An 18,364-nucleotide genomic window follows, 5' to 3' on the forward strand; every position below is an offset into this window, starting at 1 on the left:
GCACATCTTTGGATATAGGAGCAGAATTAGGCCACTCAGCCCATTGTGTCTGCTCCGCCATTCTATCATGGCTGACGTTTCTCAACCTCATTCTCCTGCCTTTTACCCAGAGCTGTTGGTCCTCTTCAATAGTTAGAAATAGATAAATTAAGACCATAGGTACACCACCACCAGAAACAGTAACCAGGGTTACAGTAAGTGTCAGCACAACAGTGATGAGTGATAGCAATTACAAAACTCGTTTTCCCAGGTTTCAGAGTTCCCGTGAACCAACTGACAGAGGGTTAATGGTTTGTGAATCCATTCCAAAGTTAGAACAAAGAATATTTTACATAGTCAATGAGTTGGAGCTTTTCCCCAACACATAATACAGCTAAGCTGTATTCAAAATCATCTTCATCGAACAGTATATAAAAATTGTAGCTCAGTGTTCAAACTGCAGATCCACCTGAAGGTGCTGAGGAGTCAGTCAGTGCATTCACCAGTGATCTGAGAGAACACTAAGATGCTGAGAATCTTCTTAACTGTGTCTGTCCTCTTTGGACATCAAATTGCTGCTCAGGATATAGAACAGGAGGTGAGCGACCTCTGTACTCATGTTGACTGTCCAGAGCCAGAACAAGTCATCCAGGACAAGGTCAGTACAGCTGAGAGTTTCCTCTGTTCTGTTGTGTTTGTACCAGTGGAAATTATTCCATGTTGTTTTTAGTCCCTAACCTACAGTGCACCGACAGTGCACATCCCAACCCTGAACCATGAGGCTGGACTGAAATTACTCCTCGGGCCTCATTAACACTTTCTACATGAGCTGCCATCGCCTGCCTGGCTCCCACTGCCAGCTTGTGCAGTAAGAAGAATATCAGGGCTTCCATCTCCAGCAGCAGGTGAAGGGAGGGGTCAGTGTGCTCACAGAGAGGGGGATTAATTCAGGGTAATACCAGATTTAAGACGGGACTCTTCTGACAATTCCAGTAAATGTGCATATTTGGGGAGTTGTAGTCCAGTATAAGTGATGACAAAATATTGATCAGAGAGGGAATAATAGACAGTGGCAGCATACCAGACAGGAATTTATATATTACAAGAGCTTGCGCAAGCAGAAAGGACAGAAGCAAAAATAATTGTTAAACTCTGAGAAACAAAGGTAGGAAAATGACAGGGAAGTGGGAAGTGGGAGGGATATAAAACACACACATTGAATCTGTCTTCACACAATAGTATTTTATTAAAAACATAAATAGTGGGATGCCAAATATCTGAAGAGGTTGTGGAATTACTCGGTAAAGAAGAAAGTAAATATGAGAAAATCTCCAGGATTAAACATCTGATAAATTCCCAGCACTTGGTAACCTGCATCCTGGGATTCTTAAAGAAGTTGACTGTCGGACGACTGGATCCAATGGTTTGTGATCTTCTGTACTGCCCAGATTCTCTAACAGCATCAGCAGATTGGTAAGTGACCACTGTATCATTGGTGTTCAAAACTGGAGGGAGAGAGGAAACAGGGAACTCCAGGCAGGTTAGTGTGACATGAGTCACCAAGAAGAAGGACAATAATGTAAAGGGTAAACAGACCACAGCCACCAGAGTGTGGAGGATCAGGTCATGCCAATTGCTGGGTGAGAAGAACACCCTGTTGTGTTCGGGGTTGGTATAATCAGGGAGATAACGTTCTGTACGGTCACCATTGAGCAGTCTGCAGGTTGTACAGCCTGTCCCTGGGTCTGGCTAAAGGCTGGAGAAGGGAATGCAGGAGGAGCAGGATCTGATTGATCCATGTAGGAGCAAATGACATGGGTAGACCCAAGAACAAGATCTTTCAGGGAATCTGGGCAACTTGGATTGAAAGACGGAAAAGGCAAAGAGTAATGTGAAACAGGATATGTAAAGTTGGCAGGCTGTAATCTGGAGGAGTGTTACATGGATCAGTGCCCGGGCCTCAGCTACTTACAATCTATATGAGAGGACTGAGTGTCATGTATGTGTTGATGACATGAAGCCAGGTGGAAATGTAAGTTGCTAAGAGGACAATGAGAATCTGGCAATAAATCTAGGTAGGTTAACTGAATGGGGAACACATGGGCAGATGGAGCATAAAGCTTTGCAGAAATAAACATGGAAAACACAGAAACTCAGCAGGTCTGGCAGCATCTGCGGAGAGAGAAGCAAACTTAATTATTTCAAGCTGACATGACTTTATTTCGATGAGACTCGAAACATTTACTCACTTTCCACATGTGCTGCCAGACCTGTTGAATTTGTCTGCCACTTTTGCTTTTTATTTTTGATTTCCAGCATCTACTGTATTTTGCTTTGATGTAACTGCTTTGGGAAATGGGTTCAAATCCCATAATGGTCGCTGGAATTGGATTGGAAAATCTACTCTCTATAATGGTGACCACGGAACTGTTATCAGTTATTGTCAGCCACAATGTCCTATAGAACAAGAAATCTACTATCTTTATCTGGACTGATCTACATGTGACTTAATCCACACGAATGTGCATGACCCTCAAATCCTCTCCAAACTGACCAGGCAAGTGACTCAGATCAAAGAATTAGGGATAGGCAACAACTGAAGGGCTTGCCAATTAAACCCACATCCTCTGAAAGATACATTTTCAACCATGGAATTTGAAACAGCCTTTATTGAAAGAGTTGAAGAGCAAGAATGAGAAGGCCTTGCTGCATTTGTACAGGGGGCTTTGGTGAGACTGCGTCTCAAGTACTATATGCAGTTTTGCTCTTTTTTGAGCAAAGAATGTACTTGTCTTGAAGATAATGCAGGAATTCTTCACTGCACTGATAACACTGTACACCTTGTTGCCATGATGCATTGACAGAGAATAGAGAGTGGATGGTGACATTGGTGAACAGGCACAAGAATCAAATGGATTGTGTTTTCCAAGATGGTGTCAAGCTTCTTGAATGTTGTTGGAGCAGGCAAGTTAAAGTCTTCACTCACACTCCTGCACTGTGGCTTGCAGATGGTAGACAAGCATGGGGAAGAAAGGAGGTCAGCTATTCACTGCAGAATTCAGAGTCTCTGAATCTCCCTTGGAACCAGACCATTGATTTGGCTAGTCCAGATCAATGGTAAAACCCAGAATATTGGTGGATTCAGCAATGACGATGCAAAGGAATGTCGAGGAGAAATGTTTGGATTTTATTTTACTTCCAATTTTTCTCAAAGGCTGCTTGTCATTTTGCTGACCATATCACATTGACCTGTTTTTTATAACAAATCTGTTCAAGGAACAGCTACTGTGCGCAAGTTCAATGCAAATTTCTGATAAAATCAATACATGACTAAACAGCTTAGAGTTTTCCACTTAGGTTAAGGAACAAGGAATCCAGTCACAGCATTCAGTATTCCTGTTCATTGCAATATTGTCCTTGATATGCCCTAGGTAAATCACTCTTGCTTTTATGAATTCCCTTTTGGCCAGACATATTATAAAGTCAACAAACTGCAATCGCTTGAACACACCCTCTAATTGCCTTATAAATTCCTCCCATGTGTTACTGTATTCTCTAAATAACCTTCACAATTAGGTACTTTAACTGTGACTTGATTCATCAGTGTTTAGAAAGTGGCTGGGACATGTTTAAACCCAAATGGCATGACTTAACATTGGTATAACCAATTTGATGTTACACAGGTAGATATCTCTTTAACCTTTGGTGTTTTGGGCTGTGACCACCTGCTCAGGAACAATCAAATGCTTGTTACTATGCTGAGCCCTCCTAAGTCCATAACAATTGATGTTGATTAAAATGCCTTTCAAAAGATTGCCACTGGGAAGAATTGCTCTAAAGAAATATAGGCAATGCTAATTATTTTCCAGAATTCAGCCTCACTGTTCAAATAAAGCAATGCACAATATTGAACTCACAATGTTTTCCACTAACTTGTTTCTTCAACTGCACCTATCTTCCTTGGTCTCAAACAGTACCTTCTCCCCATTTTAATTCACCGTACAAAAAGCTAAAGTAGTCCTTTCACTTTAGGACAGTTCTCTCAACTTTTTATTGGTGTAGGTTTAGTTTTCTCATGTGATAACACAATTCCTCTTCTTGTTTTAGAATTATAAAGAGATGCAATACCCAGCCATCCAATGGATTGAAACAAAGGTTGATGGAATGGATGTGGTTTGTGCAGTGGAGATTGGTTTGAAAATTCTTCTCAATTATGCAGTTTTTAACAATGCTGAAGGTACATGACATATTCCTTTATATTATTACAGGATGTGAAAAGAATTGTTTACTCTGTAACTTATCTTGTTTGAAACCTTCTGCACAGACTGACCCAATGACCAATGAATTTGCCAATGTGATCACACTATCAGTTTGAATACTGTTTTGATAAATGCAACTCTGTGGTCCTACATCTGGGGAGTGGCAGGTGTGTTTTAAACACAGTGAGCTGACTGTTCCCAGGGTCTGGCTGACGTGGGCTATCGGGTGAGAAGTCCCACGAAGCCAAACACAACTCGAGCAAGCAACTCGCTGTATCTTTTGTGCTTTTGCTGAGTTGTTAGACAGCAGCAAGTTACTAATTAAAGGGGATTCTAGGTTGTTAAATGCCTTATTAATGCTGCAATTCACCTCATTAATGCACAGCTTCTTCCTTTGCTAAAAGCACTGAACAAACTAGATGCTGAGAATTCTCAGCGTGAAAGTCAGGGCGGATTCCTGATTACTTCAGCCTCTGTGGTACTCATCACCAAACAGCATCTTACAGCAAGACCCATGGGAACAAGGCACATGCATTCTGTATCCACAAACATTGGCAAATATCAAATGCCAACCTCTCCTGACCATCTTGGCCTCTGTCCAATCTGCAGGATGCTCAGAAAGCACAGAACTGCATCATAGGATGTCTCAGCAAATAGCATTGAAAGGATACTTTGGGTGGGACAGCTACCCACCTCACAGATTAGACCAGGCTGCCTCTCAGGTTTGTCACTTTCTCTTCGCGCTCACTCAGTTAGCACCTACCTGCATGCTTGTGCTTTTCCTGGCTGTGCCATGTTGTGCAGTCACACAAACAGGCAGTCTGCCTTGCTACTTAGCAGCTCTCAGTCAGAAGGGGACACACATCTTTCTAGATGACCGAGTGCTACGTCAGTCTCACACCCACACTACTTACTAATGCCAGCACTTTCTGTGGCAAACACTCACTGCGTGGGCAGCTACCAACTTGCCATGTCTTAGTGGAGTAGTCCTTAGTGCAGGCCATAGTGACACTCATCAGTCAGGGGTCCTGATACAGTAAATCAGGCACAGCCTCGGACACCAGTCCAGGGGATTGACCACAGTGAGGCACCTGCTCAGGGAGTTCTCAGTCGGGAGGGTCAGTACCTCTGTACTGACCTGAAGAAGGGTTCATGCCCGAAACATTGATTCTCCTGCTCCTTGGATGCTGCCTGACCTGCTGCGCTTTTCCAGCAACACATTTTCAGCTCAGTACCTCTGTAGTCTGGACAGTGGATCAATCAGTCCTGTTGATCCATTAGTCAGTACAGGGGTGTGGAGGGTGGGGGGGACAGGTCTCCCTAATCCCTGGCTCCCTTTGTGTTGTACAGCTCGCTGCATCAGGCATCACTGACCAACTCATTCCCACCAGCACAAGCCAAGAAAAAAAGAATCGGGGTGTTTGAAGATGTGGGGAAATATTGTCAGCTGAAACCACCATTTTACAAATACCTTGTTCATCTTGATCTCACGTGCTGCAACGGCTCTCACAGACATCAATCCATGGTCCATCCTGTATAACATGGAGTTAGGCTTCATGCTGGCACTATCACATTCAGGGTGACACACAGACTCAAACAAACAGAGTTAGTTGCATAACAATCAAATTTATACAAACCTGACACCCCCATCTTACCCCAACTCATCCTGTGTGCACCAACCTCATAGTCCAGGAACACCGCACTGCTCGGTTCTACCTCCTTCCCAAGATCCACAAGCCTGACCACCCTGGCCGACCCATTGTCTCAGCATGCTCCTGCCCCCCTGAACTCATCTCTACCTACCTCGACACTGTCCTATCCCCCCTAGTCCAGGAACTCCCCACATACGTTCGAGACACCACGCACGCCTTCCACCTCCTCCAAGACTTCCGTTTCCCCGACCCCCAACGCCTCATCTTCACCATGGATATCCAATCCCTCTACACCTCCATCCGCCATGACCAGGGCCTCCAAGCCCTCCGTTTCTTCCTCTCCCGACATCCCCAACAGTACCCCTCCACCGACACTCTCATTCGTTTGGCCGAACTGGTCCTCACCCTTAACAATTTCTCCTTTGAATCCTCCCACTTCCTCCAGACCAAAGGGGTAGCCATGGGCACACGTATGGGCCCCAGCTATTCCTGTCTCTTTGTTGGCTCTTCCGTAATTATACCGGCACCACTCCCCACCTCTTCCTCCGCTACATTGATGGCTGCATTGGCGCCACCTCATGCTCCCGCGAGGAGGTTGAGCAATTCATCAACTTCACCAACACATTCCACCCTGACCTTAAATTTACCTGGACCATCTCTGACACCTCCCTCCCCTTCCTGGACCTCTCCATCTCCATTAATGATGACCGACTTGACACTGACATTTTTTACAAACCCACCGACTCCCACAGCTACCTGGATTACACCTCTTCCCACCCTACCTCTTACAAAAATGCCATCCCGTATTCCCAATTCCTCCGCCTCCGCCATATCTGCTCCCAGGCAGACCAGTTCCACCACAGAACACACCAGATGGCCTCCTTTAGAGACCGCAATTTCCCTCCCCATGTGGTTAAAGATGCCCTCCAAGGCATCTCGTCCACATCCCTCACCTCCGCCCTCAGACCACACCCCTCCAACCATACCAAGGACAGAACGCCCCTGATGCTCACCTTCCATCCTACCAACCTTCGCATAAACCAAATCATCCGCCGACATTTCCGCCACCTCCAAAAAGACCCCACCACCAGGGATATATTTCCCTCCCCACCCCTTTCCACCTTCCGCCTTCCGCAAAGACCGTTCCCTCCGTGACTACCTGGTCAGGTCCACGCCCCCTACAACCCACCCTCCCATCCTGGCACCTTCCCCTGCCATCACAGGAACTGCAAAACCTGCGCCCACACCTCCTCCCTCACCTCCATCCGAGGCCCGAAAGGAGCCTTCCACATCCATCAAAGTTTTACCTGCACATCCACCAATATCATTTATTGTATCCGTTGCTCCCGATGCGGTCTCCTCTACTTTGGGGAGACTGGACGCTTCCTAGCAGAGCGCTTTAGGGAACATCTCTGGGACACCCACACCAATCAACCACACCGCCCTGTGGCCCAACATTTCAACTCCCCCTCCCACTCTGCCGAGGACATGGAGGTCCTGGGCCTCCTTCACCGCCGCTCCCTCACCACCAGACGCCTGGAGGAAAGCACCTCATCTTCTGCCTCGGAACACTTCAACCCCAGGGCATCAATGTGGACTTCATCAGTTTCCTCATTTCCCCTTCTCCCACCTCACCCTAGTTCCAAACTTCCAGCTCAGCACTGTCCCCATGACTTGTCCTACCTGCCTATCTGCTTTTCCACCTATACACTCCACCCTCCTCCCTGACCTATCACCTTCATCCCCTCCCCCACTTACCTATTGTATTCTATGCTACTTTCTCCCCACCCCCATCCTCCTCTCACTTATCGCTCCACCCTTCAGGCTCTCTGCCTTTATTCCTGATGAAGGGCTTTTGCCCGAAAGGTCGATTTTCCTGCCCCTCGGATGCTGCCTGAACTGCTGTGCTCTTCCAGCACCACTAATCCAGAATCTGTGTGCACCAACGTCCAAGTTCTAACCCTTCTATATCCCGATGCTGCTCCTTTTGCGAGGTTATGTTGTCCTTGGTTCTTTTCAAGAGGGGTTGGAAAGTCAGTGATGCTGAAGTGACTAACAGACATGCCCAAAGTCAACAATCAGAGGACTCCTTAAGATTTGTTTTAAAACAGTTGTACAATGAAAGGGGAGTGGCCGTTCTCCCAGTTCAGGTTTTGTTTCTAGATTGGTTTAGTTTTAACCGGCGGTCAGAAACTGCTGGGGACTTGGAGAAGCAGCTGCAGTGAAAAGAGGTTCCATGCTTCAACAGACGTCTTGCCTGAAGTTTCTCTCTGAAACCTCTCCAGCCTGTAAGACACTTGTTTGAATTTAGCTTTTGCCAAGGGGTGCATTTATACGATGTTGTAGGAATTGGAACAGCTCCTTTTTTAAGTTGTGATATCGTATCCGTTGGTTTATCAAATAAATTAAGTTATTCTAAATTCTGTTTTGTTTGGTGTTTCAAGTGCAGTGTGTAAATAAAATTTGTTTGACTTGAAGCCGAGTGGTTTGACCAGCTGCATCACTCCTGGAATATCCAGCTCACACCTGCCTTTTAAAAGGAAAAAAATTATTCGGGTCCGGGCTACCTTCTCAAAATGTTTTGAAGGGGTCTGGCCTGGTCCAGCACCTTTATAACTTTCTCCAATTCTAATGCAAGAATCCCTGCAGTGTGGAAGCAATCCATTTGGCCTGAGTTCACACCAGCCCTCCGAAGAGCATCCCACTCAGACCCAACCCTCTACACTATCCCTGTAACTCTGTAGTTCCTATGGCTAACCCACCTAGCCTGCACATCTGTGGACACTGCAGGCAATTTAACATGACCAATCCATCTAACCGAACATCTTTGGACTACTGTAGGAAACCGGAGTACCTGGACGCAATCTATGCAGACACAGGGAGAATGTGTAAACTCCACATAGAGTCACCAAGGGTGGAATTAAACCCAGGTTCCTGGCTTTGTGGGGCAGCAGTGTTAACCACTGAGACTCTGTGCCACCCATTGACCCGAAACAATGGGTGGCATTTTGCCCACCCCAGAAGTGGCAAATAATTGGGAAGTAGCTGTTACTAAGGGATCAAACATTACAGGGTGATAGCAGGAGAATGGGGTTGAGAAAGATGTCAGGGAGTCATAGAGTCCTGTGGCATGGAAACAGACCCTTCAGTCCACTCATCCATGCTGACCAAGTTTCCCAAACCCAACTAGTCCCACTTGCCTGCATTTGGCCCACATCCCTCTAAACCTTTGCTATTCATGTACCGATCCAAATGTCTTTTAAATGTTGTAAGTATACCTGCATCAATCACTTCATCTGGCAGTTTATTCCACACACAAACTACCTTCTGTGTGAAAATGTTGCCCCTCATGTCCCTTTTAAATCTTTTTCTTCTAATCTTAAAAATATGCCCCTAGTTTTGAACTCACTCACACGGGGGAAGAAACCTTTGCTATTTACCTTATCTATGCTCCTCATGATTTTATAAACCTTTATAAGATCACCCTTCAACCTCCTACGCTCCAGTGAAAATGCCCCAGTCTATCCATTTAACTCAAACCCTCCAATCCTGGCAAGTCTTTTCTGAACCCTCTCCAATTTAGTAGTATCTTTTCAATAGCAGGGTGACCAGAACTGTACACTGCACTCCTAAAGCAGACTCACCACCTTCTCACCAAGTGCTTTTCCAGCACCACACTCTCGACTCACCAACATCCCATACAACCTCAACAAAACAACCTCAACCCCAACTCCTGTACTCAGTGATCTGAGCAATGAAGGCTCGTGTGCTAAACACCTTCTTAACCACCCTGTCTACCTGTGATGCAACTTTCAAAGAACTCTGTACCTGAATCCTTAGATCTGCCTGTTTGACAAATCTACCCAGGGCCTGCCTTTGTTTGTTTTACCAAAATGCAATAACTTGCATTTATCCAAATTAAACTCCATCTGCCACTACTTAGCCAGCCATGATCGAATGGTGGTGTCCACTCGACGGGCCAATTGGCCTCAATCTGCTCCTGGATCATGGTTGCAGCTACCTCAGTAATTATGATCTTTGTGGGAAGGTCAATTTCAACCTTCCTGAACCAGTGACCAATTAAAGTCTTTCACAGGTGAATTTATGGCCACTTCAGAGCCTTCAGTTGCCACTTGCCTGATCTGTGAGAAATGTGGCAGCCTCCCGGATAGTTATTAATGGGGCATCTGCTGGTCGGGTTGGGCCTTGATTTGCCACAATCTGAGGGCAATAATGGGCACAGATAGTGTTCAGGGAGGCTGCTGAAAACCACCACCAGGCCCTAACCCCATCACCTTCCCTCATGTCCCTGTCCCCATGATTCCCCCCAATAATATCACTCACACTTCCTGGTCCCTGCCAGCAGACTGGTCCTTCAACAGGTCGATCCCTCTGACAGACTGGCCAGTTCAAACAGAGTAGGACATCACTGTCCTGATATCTGATTGGCAGAGAGGCTGGTGGATAATTCATTCAGGAGTTAACTCAATTAACTTTCCTGTTTTTGAGGCCGGGGGTGTCTCTCTATCTCTCCCACCTCAGCAGTGAGACAAAGAAATGGAAATTCCAGTCATGAACTCCATTTCTCTTCTCTCCCCCCCCAACAAAACCAGACCTGATGATCACTTCTCGTATTTCTGTTTTCATATTCAATAAAAGGCAGGACAAAGTCAGTAGGTGGTCAAAAGATGTATAGAATTCTTGGTTTTAAAATGAGAAGAATGGAATGCATCAGTAAAGAAGTTATGCTAAACCTACATGAAACACTGGTTAGGCCTTTACAAGAGAGTGTGGAGTTTAATACTTAGCAAGGAGGCCAAGGCCCAGGAGAGGGTGCTGGAGAGATTTACTGCATTAATACCAGGTCTGCAGGGCCTCTGTGTGGAGGGACTGCAGAAGTTGGGGTTACTTACCTTAGAGCAGAAAGGGTTAATAAGTGATTGGAGAGAGCTATTCAAAACCATGAAGGGTAAAGGAGGAGAAACTGTGGGAGAGGTGTTAATGATGAGAGTATGTGAATTTCAGTTGACATCATCGTAGGAAATGACATCACCAACCTAAGGAAATATAAACACACAAATAGAAAGCAGGTCATGCCGCTAGTGCTTCATCTGGGGGCTCACTGATGATAATACCTGGTATGGTGACGAAACATCTGAAAACAAACCTTCTAGCTCAGTGAGCAAACCTACATCCAGTTGCAACAATGTGCTATTGGCAAGGGGCTGGTTAGCTGACTTCGTTGTACAGCTGGCTTGAGGTGCAGCCTGATGCCAACAGCATGGGTTCAAGTCCTGCACAGGCTGAGGTCACCATGAAGGAAAACGTCCTCAAACTCTCCTTTTACATTAGGTGGGGTGACCCTCGGGTTAAACCACCACCAGTTCTCTCTCATGAGACAGTAGCCCTATCTACAGTCTGGTCAGACGAGAATGACTTTTCCTGTAGTATTGTGATCTGGAAAGCATGGCCTGGAATGGTGATAGAAGCAAATTCAGTCACAACATTCGAAAGATAAATGTTTCCACGATGAGGGAATATTTGCGTGTAGGTGTGAAAAGAGCAGGTCAGTGCAATGATCTGGTTAAAAATCGACCAAACAGCCAGCACAGGAGTCCCCTCTCCCAGCGCTGTGTCACTCTGTGAAGCTATTATTCAATCTGTCACATCAGTGTCTGCCCCACTTCAGCAATGTCACCCCTGACCCCTCACCTGTAACCTCTGACTCACTGTCAGTGACACCACAAATGATCATCGAATAAAATATCTTTTATTTACAGAAACAATCGTTCCTGTCACTGCACCTTGGGGACTTACAGGACACTTGGTAGAAGGAAATATTTCACAGAAGCATGAGGTGTATGTGCTTCTCGCTCCTCAAGTCAGGAGTCCACCAGCACCTACAGATCCAATGGTTAAATTCAAAAACTTATCTGATGGTTGGTACTTTGTCAGGTGAGTTTAGTTGCTGATGTATTGTAGAAACACAGCAGAGGGTACTTATGTTAAAGTGGTAGTGCCCCTACCTTCGGCCCAGTTCAAGTCCCATCTGGAAGATCATCTGGAGGCAGGTTGAAGAGGGGAGGAACAGAGAAACTCAGCAGCTCTGCCAGCATCTGTGAAGAGAGAAAACTCACACTGAGTCTGGTATGGTTCTTCAGTGAACAGGTGAAGTTGGAGTAGGGGAAGAAAGGAAGGAAATCCAAAACAGAGTGAATGCATGTGCATAATAATTAAAGCTGGGGAGTTACAGATGCAGATTACAATGTGGAATTATGATGGGATTTGGAGGAGCTGGTGTTGGACTGCGATGTACAAAATTAAAAATCACGCAACTCCAGCTTATTTTCCAACAGGTTTATTTAGAAGCACTGGCTTTCAGATTGTCAACCACCTGATGAAGGAGCAGCACTCCAAAAGCTAGTGCTTTCGAATTATGATGTAGCAGTGATAGAGATCTGGCTCAAGGCAGTGAAACACCACGTTAAATAAGCTGCTCAGGAAAGGAAGGGAGTCAAGGCAGTGGTGCTGTGGCTGTACTGATACAGCTTGGCTCGGGATGTGGCAAGTTCATGAGCACGAGTCTGCAGTCCTACTGCCGGAATGTTGTCAGGGCCCACAGCCTTTGTGGTATCCAGTGCGACCAACCGTTTCTTGATATTGATGCAGAGTAAATCAAATTGGCTTCAGATAAGCATCTGTGATGCTGGGGACCACTGGAAAAGGTAGAGATGGGTCATCCACTCGGCACTGCTGGTGAAGATTGCTGCAAATGCCTTGTCCTTTGCATTCATCTGCTGGTCTCTCCCATCCCTGAGGAGAGGGATATTTGTGGAGCCTCCCCCTCCAGTGAGATGTTTAATTGTCCACCACCATTCACAACTGGATATGGCGGGACTGCAGAGCTTCCATCTGATCCGTTGGTTGTGGGATCCCTTAGCTCTGTCTATCACTTGCTGTTTGTGCTATTTGGCACGCATGTAGTCCTGGTTTGTAGCTTCTAAGAGAAAATGAGGTCTGCAGATGCTGGAGATCAGAATCGAAACGTGTGGTGCTGGAAAAGCACAGCCAGTCAGGCAGCATCTGGGGAGCAGGAAAGTCGACATTTTGAGCATAAGCCCTTCATGCCCCACATTCTTGTTGAAGAGCAGATGCTCGAAACATTGATTCTCCTGCTCCTTGGATGCTGCCTGACCAGCTGATTTGTAGCTTTACCAGGTCAACACCTCATTTTAAAGGTATGCCTGGTGCTGTTCATTGTATGCCCTCTTGCACTCTCCATTGAACAAGGGTTGATCCCTGGCTTGATGGTATTGGTAGGGTGAAGATAGAAGTGGAAATTGCTGGAAAAGCTCAGGAGGTTTGGCAGTATCTGTGGAGGGAAATCAGAGTTAACATTCTGGGTCATTGTTATGAGGAAGGGTCACTTAATCCGAAAGATTAACTCAAGATTTCTCTCCATAGCGGCTGCCAGAACTGCTGAGCTTTTCCAGCAATTTCCATTTTGTTTCTGATTTACAGCACCTGTCGTTTTTTGGTTTTCATTGGGTAGAGTGGGGAATAGGCTTGGCTGTGATTGGCTTGGATTTTATTGGTTTGGTTTTCATTGGGTAGAGTGGGGAATAGGCTTGGCTGTGATTGGCTTGGATTTTATTGGTTTGGTTTTCATTGGGTAGAGTGGGGAATAGGCTTGGCTGTGATTGGCTTGGATTTTATTGGTTTGGTTTTCATTGGGTAGAGTGGGGAATAGGCTTGGCTGTGATTGGCTTGGATTTTATTGGTTTGGTTTTCATTGGGTAGAGTGGGGAATAGGCTTGGCTGTGATTGGCTTGGATTTTATTGGAGGATGATTCTGCTGCTGTTGATGGCCCACGGTGCTCATGATGGCTGGTCTTGTGTTGCTAGATCATTCAACGTCTGTCCCAATTAGCATGATTAGAGACAAAAAAAAGTCTGCAGATGCTGGAATCCAAAGTAGACAGGCAGGAGGTTGGTAGAACACAGCAAGCCACGATGACAGTGCCACACAGCAAGATGGAGGGTATTCTTAATGTGAAGGTAGGTCTTTGTCTTCACATGGACTGTGCAGGGACCTGCAGCTGCAGCCGGCAGATTAGTGAGCACGAGGTCAAGTATGTCTTTCCCTCTTTTTGGTTCCCTCACCACCTGTCACAGACATATTTTACCAGCAATGTCCTGGAGAAGTGGACCAGATCGCTCACCACTTTTGGTGGACACTGAAATCCACCACCCAGCATATATTCTGTGCCCTTGTTACCCTCCGTGCTTCCTCCAAGTGGTGTTCAACATGGAGGAGCACGGATACATCAGCTGCGGACGGACAGTCCATGGGAATCAGCCAGAGGTTTCCTTGCCTACATTTGACTTGATACCATGAGACTTCATGGGATCAGGAGTTAATATTGAGGACTCCGAGGACAACTCACTCCCTGGTATATGTGACAGTGCTGCCACCTCTGCTGTGTCAGTCCTGATGATGCTGCAGGACATATCCAGAGGCTGTGATAATGGCCCATCATCTGAGAATACAACTGCTCCTCCACATTCACATTCACATGGAGCTGGCTCCTGTTTTTCCAAAATTCTTCATATTTCTTGAAAAGAAAGTCATGACCTTTAATTTGTGGAAGATCCAAGGTTTCCTTGAGCTGTCTGATGTTCTATTTTACTGTCATTATTTTCAACAGCTTTTTGCCAGCTCTACCCTCCCCTTACCCAGAAATGACATTGTTCCAATGTGACTCGCCACTAAACCATTGAGGACATTTTCCATATATGTGTCTCGGCAATGGGTATCAGTGCAATTTATTGTTCACAAAGCCGCTCAGAATTAGGCACAGGTCAAAGATCAGCCCTGATATTGGTAGTAGACCTGATAGTAGTTGGTATTATTTGACATTAAGGTGCCACTTAAAGGTTTCATCCAAATGCGTAAGTCATGACAGGAGAGCTCAAAGCCATGGTGTGCTCTTCCTGCTCTACGTGGGAAGCTGGCCACATTTCCAGTGCCCAGGGCCAGCATAGGGGCAGGAAGGGTCTCAGCTGCAGCTCCTTGAAGCTCAGCTTTCAGAACTGGAGGAATGGCTGGAGACACTGTGGATCATCCATGAAGCTGAGAGTACTGCGAATAGCACATACAGGGAGATGGTCACACTGCAGGCTCAGATTTCACAGGCAGAATGGGAATGGGTGACCACCAGGCAGAGTAAGGGGCTAGGCAGGCAGTGCAGGAACCCCCTGTGGCTATTTCCTGCAAAACAGACACTTTGGATAATGTCAGGGGGAATGGTCCCTCAGAGAGGACCAGTAACAGCCACATCTGTTTCCCACGGTTCACCCTGTAGCAAAGGAGAGGAGGGGAAAGTGTGAGAATGTAATAGCTATCGGGGATTCAACTGGAAGGGGAATAGATGGATGTATCTCTGGCAACAAATGAGATTCCTTGGTGTTTGGGTCAAGGATGTCTCAGAATGACTACAGGATATCCTGGAGGAGGAGGGTGAACAGCCAGTGGTCATGGTACACATTGGTCCCAATGACAGAGGATAAAATATGGCATGAGGTCCTAAATGCAGAATAAAGGGCGTTAGGAAGTAAGTTGAAAGTATGACCTTAAAGGTTGTGATGTCAGGATTACTACAATTGCCACGTGCGAGTCAGAGTAGAAAGTCCAGGAAATTATAACTGAACACATGCTGGAAAGGTGGTGCAAGGGGAGGGTTGCAGATTCCTGGGACATTGGGACTGGTTCTGGGGAAGTGGAACCAGTACTAACTGGATGGGTTGCAGATGGTCAGTGATCTCAGGTTCAGGATAATGCTGCAGGATTTCCTCAGGATAATGTCCTTGGCCCAAACATCTTCAGCTGTTTCATTAATAATCCTCCCTCCATTATAAGGTCAGAAGTGGGATATTCACTAATGATTACACAATGTCCAGCACCATTTGTCACTTATCAGATATTAAAGCAGCCCTTGTGCAAAGCAGCAAGACCTGGGCAGTATCCAGGTTTGGGCTGACAAATGATAAGTAACATTCAATACAAATGATAGGCAATGACTGTCTCCAACAGGGGAGAAAGTGACCATTGTCACTTGACATTCAGTGGTGTTACTATCCCTGAATCCCCCACTATCTACATCCTGGGAGTTCCCATTGACCAAAACATCAACTGGACTAATCATATAACTACTGTGGCTACAAGAACAGGTCAGAGGTATCCTGCAACAAATAACTCACCTATTAACTCTCCAAAACATGTCCATCATCTACAAAGCAAAAGTGTGATGGAATATTCCCCACCTGACTGCCATTGGGCAGCTCCAATAACATTCAAGCAGCTTGACACCATCCACATCAAAGCAGTTCACTTGATTGGCATCAGATTCACAAGCATCTACTCTCTCCACCATCGACACATGGCAGCTGCGATATGTATCATCTACACAATGCACTGCAGAAATTCAAGAGAAATCCTTCGACAACAAAGTAAAACAAAGAACTGCGATGTTGGGAATATAAAACAGAAATGGAAAGTTCTGGAGAAACTCAGCGGGTCTCACAATATCTGTGGAAAAAAATCTGTGATGATGGTACACTGATTAGATTAGATTAGATTACTTACAGTGTGGAAACAGACCCTTCGGTCCAACAAGTCCACACCGACCCGCCGAAGCGCAACCCACCCATACCCCTACATTTACCCCTTTAACCTAACACTACGGGCAATTTAGCATGGCCAATTCACCTGACCCGCACATCTTTGGATTGTGGGAGGAAACCGGAGCACCCGGAGGAAACCCACGCAGACACGGGGAGAATGTGCAAACTCCACACAGTCAGTCGCCTGAGTCGGGAATTGAACCCGGGTCTCTGGCGCTGTGAGGCAGCAGTGCTAACCTCTGTGCCACCGTGCCGCCCACTGGACTTGAAATGTTAGCTCTGTTTTTCTCTCCACAGATGCTGCCTGACCTGCTGAGTTTCTCCAACACTTTCTGCTTTTTCTGCCATGATAGCACCTTCCAAACCCATGACATCCCTACCCATAAGACCATAAGACATAGGACTGGAAGTAAGGCCATTCGGCCCATCGAGTCCACTCCGCCATTCAATCATGGCTGATGCGCATTTCAGCTCCACTTACCAGCGTTCTCCCCATAGCCCTTAATTCCTCTAGACAACAAGAATCTATCAATCTCGGCCTTGAAGACATTTAGCGTCCCGGCTTCCACTGCACTCCGTGGCAATGAATTCCACAGGCCCACCACTCTCTGGCTGAAGAAATGTCTCCGCATTTCTGTTCTGAAATGACCCCCTCTAATTCTAAGGCTGTGTCCACGGGTCTTGGTCTCCTCGTTTAACGGAAACAATTTCCTAGCATCCACCTTTTCCAAGCCATGTATTATTTTGTACGTCTCTATTAAGTCTCCCCTTAATCTTCTAAACTCCAACGAATACAATCCCAGTATCCTCAGCCGTTCCTCATATGTTAGACCTGTCATTCCAGGGATCATCCGTGTGAATCTCCGCTGGACACGTTCCAATGCCAGTATGTCCTTCCTGAGGTGTGGGGACCAAAACTGGACACAGTACTCCAAATGGGGCCTAACCAGAGCTTTATAAAGTCTTAGTAGTACATCTCTGCTTTTATATTCCAACCCTCTTGAGATAAGAGACACCCCCTCCAACCTCACCTGGAAGGAGAAGGGCAGCAGATACGTGGGATCACCACCACCTGCAAATTCCTGAATTGGAAATATATTACCGTCCTTTCTGTTTCTCTGGGTCAAATTCCTGGAACACCCTCCCTAGCGAGATTGTGTATGTACCTACACCAAATAGACAGAAGTAGTCTGGGAGGCAGCTAAATGCCACCTTCTCAAGGGCAGGTCGGGATGGGCAATAAATACTCATATAGCCCATGAATAAAGATTTTAAAACAACCTCCTGACATCACCTTCAGAAACGGTTCCCTCTCATTCTTGTCCCATGAGTCAGCGAGAACAGCTTTTCTTTGTCTCCCTTACCTAACTCATGTCACTGTCTGGTACAGCTCCAACCAACTGTCCAAGGACAAATTTCCCAGCTTCTCCACCCTAAACCTATTGGTAAAATCCCTCTGCATCCTCACAAGGTGCAAATATCATTCCTAAAGTGTGAGTGATTATCACTTCACACAATGCTTAAGCTGTGACCTAACCAGCAGTTTACAAAGCTTCAGCATGATCTCCCCCCATTTGTACTCACTACCCCCTAGTAATGAAGCTCAAAGTCCCCCATACTTCCTTAATATGTGCTGCATCTTTCAATGGTCAATATCCCTCAGATCTCCCTGTCCCTGGTGCCTTTCCGTCATCGATAATGATTCCCAACATCCCTTTTCCCAGAGTGTCTCACCTCACACTTGCCCGTCCTAATTTCCATCTGCCACATGTCTGCCCATTCTGCGAGGTT

At 46.1% G+C, this 18,364-nt stretch overlaps 2 protein-coding genes across 4 annotated transcripts in view; one reads left to right on the plus strand and one right to left on the minus strand.

The window, feature by feature from the left end:
* The window catches only part of LOC148151344 (uncharacterized), a 138,039-nt gene that overhangs the window by 96,112 nt on the left and 23,563 nt on the right, over nucleotides 1-18,364 (minus strand). The gene's annotated exons all lie outside the window — the stretch shown is intronic.
* The window catches only part of LOC148151345 (uncharacterized), a 101,170-nt gene that overhangs the window by 80,674 nt on the left and 2,132 nt on the right, over nucleotides 1-18,364 (plus strand). For 2 of the 3 annotated variants that reach the window (XM_087983359.1, XM_087983363.1), the window contains exons 3-4: nucleotides 4,087-4,216; nucleotides 11,671-11,845. In XM_087983359.1, the coding sequence (XP_087839485.1) occupies nucleotides 4,087-4,216; nucleotides 11,671-11,845 (305 nt within the window). Of the gene's footprint in view, nucleotides 1-4,086; nucleotides 4,217-11,670; nucleotides 11,846-18,364 lie in introns of those variants that run through there. The other variant, XR_015754467.1, reaches the window with a different exon arrangement.

Source organism: Chiloscyllium plagiosum, unplaced genomic scaffold (assembly GCF_037043375.1).
Source record: "Chiloscyllium plagiosum isolate Xiang-an unplaced genomic scaffold, Cpla_swu_hap1 HiC_scaffold_3, whole genome shotgun sequence".
Taxonomy (NCBI): domain Eukaryota; kingdom Metazoa; phylum Chordata; class Chondrichthyes; order Orectolobiformes; family Hemiscylliidae; genus Chiloscyllium; species Chiloscyllium plagiosum.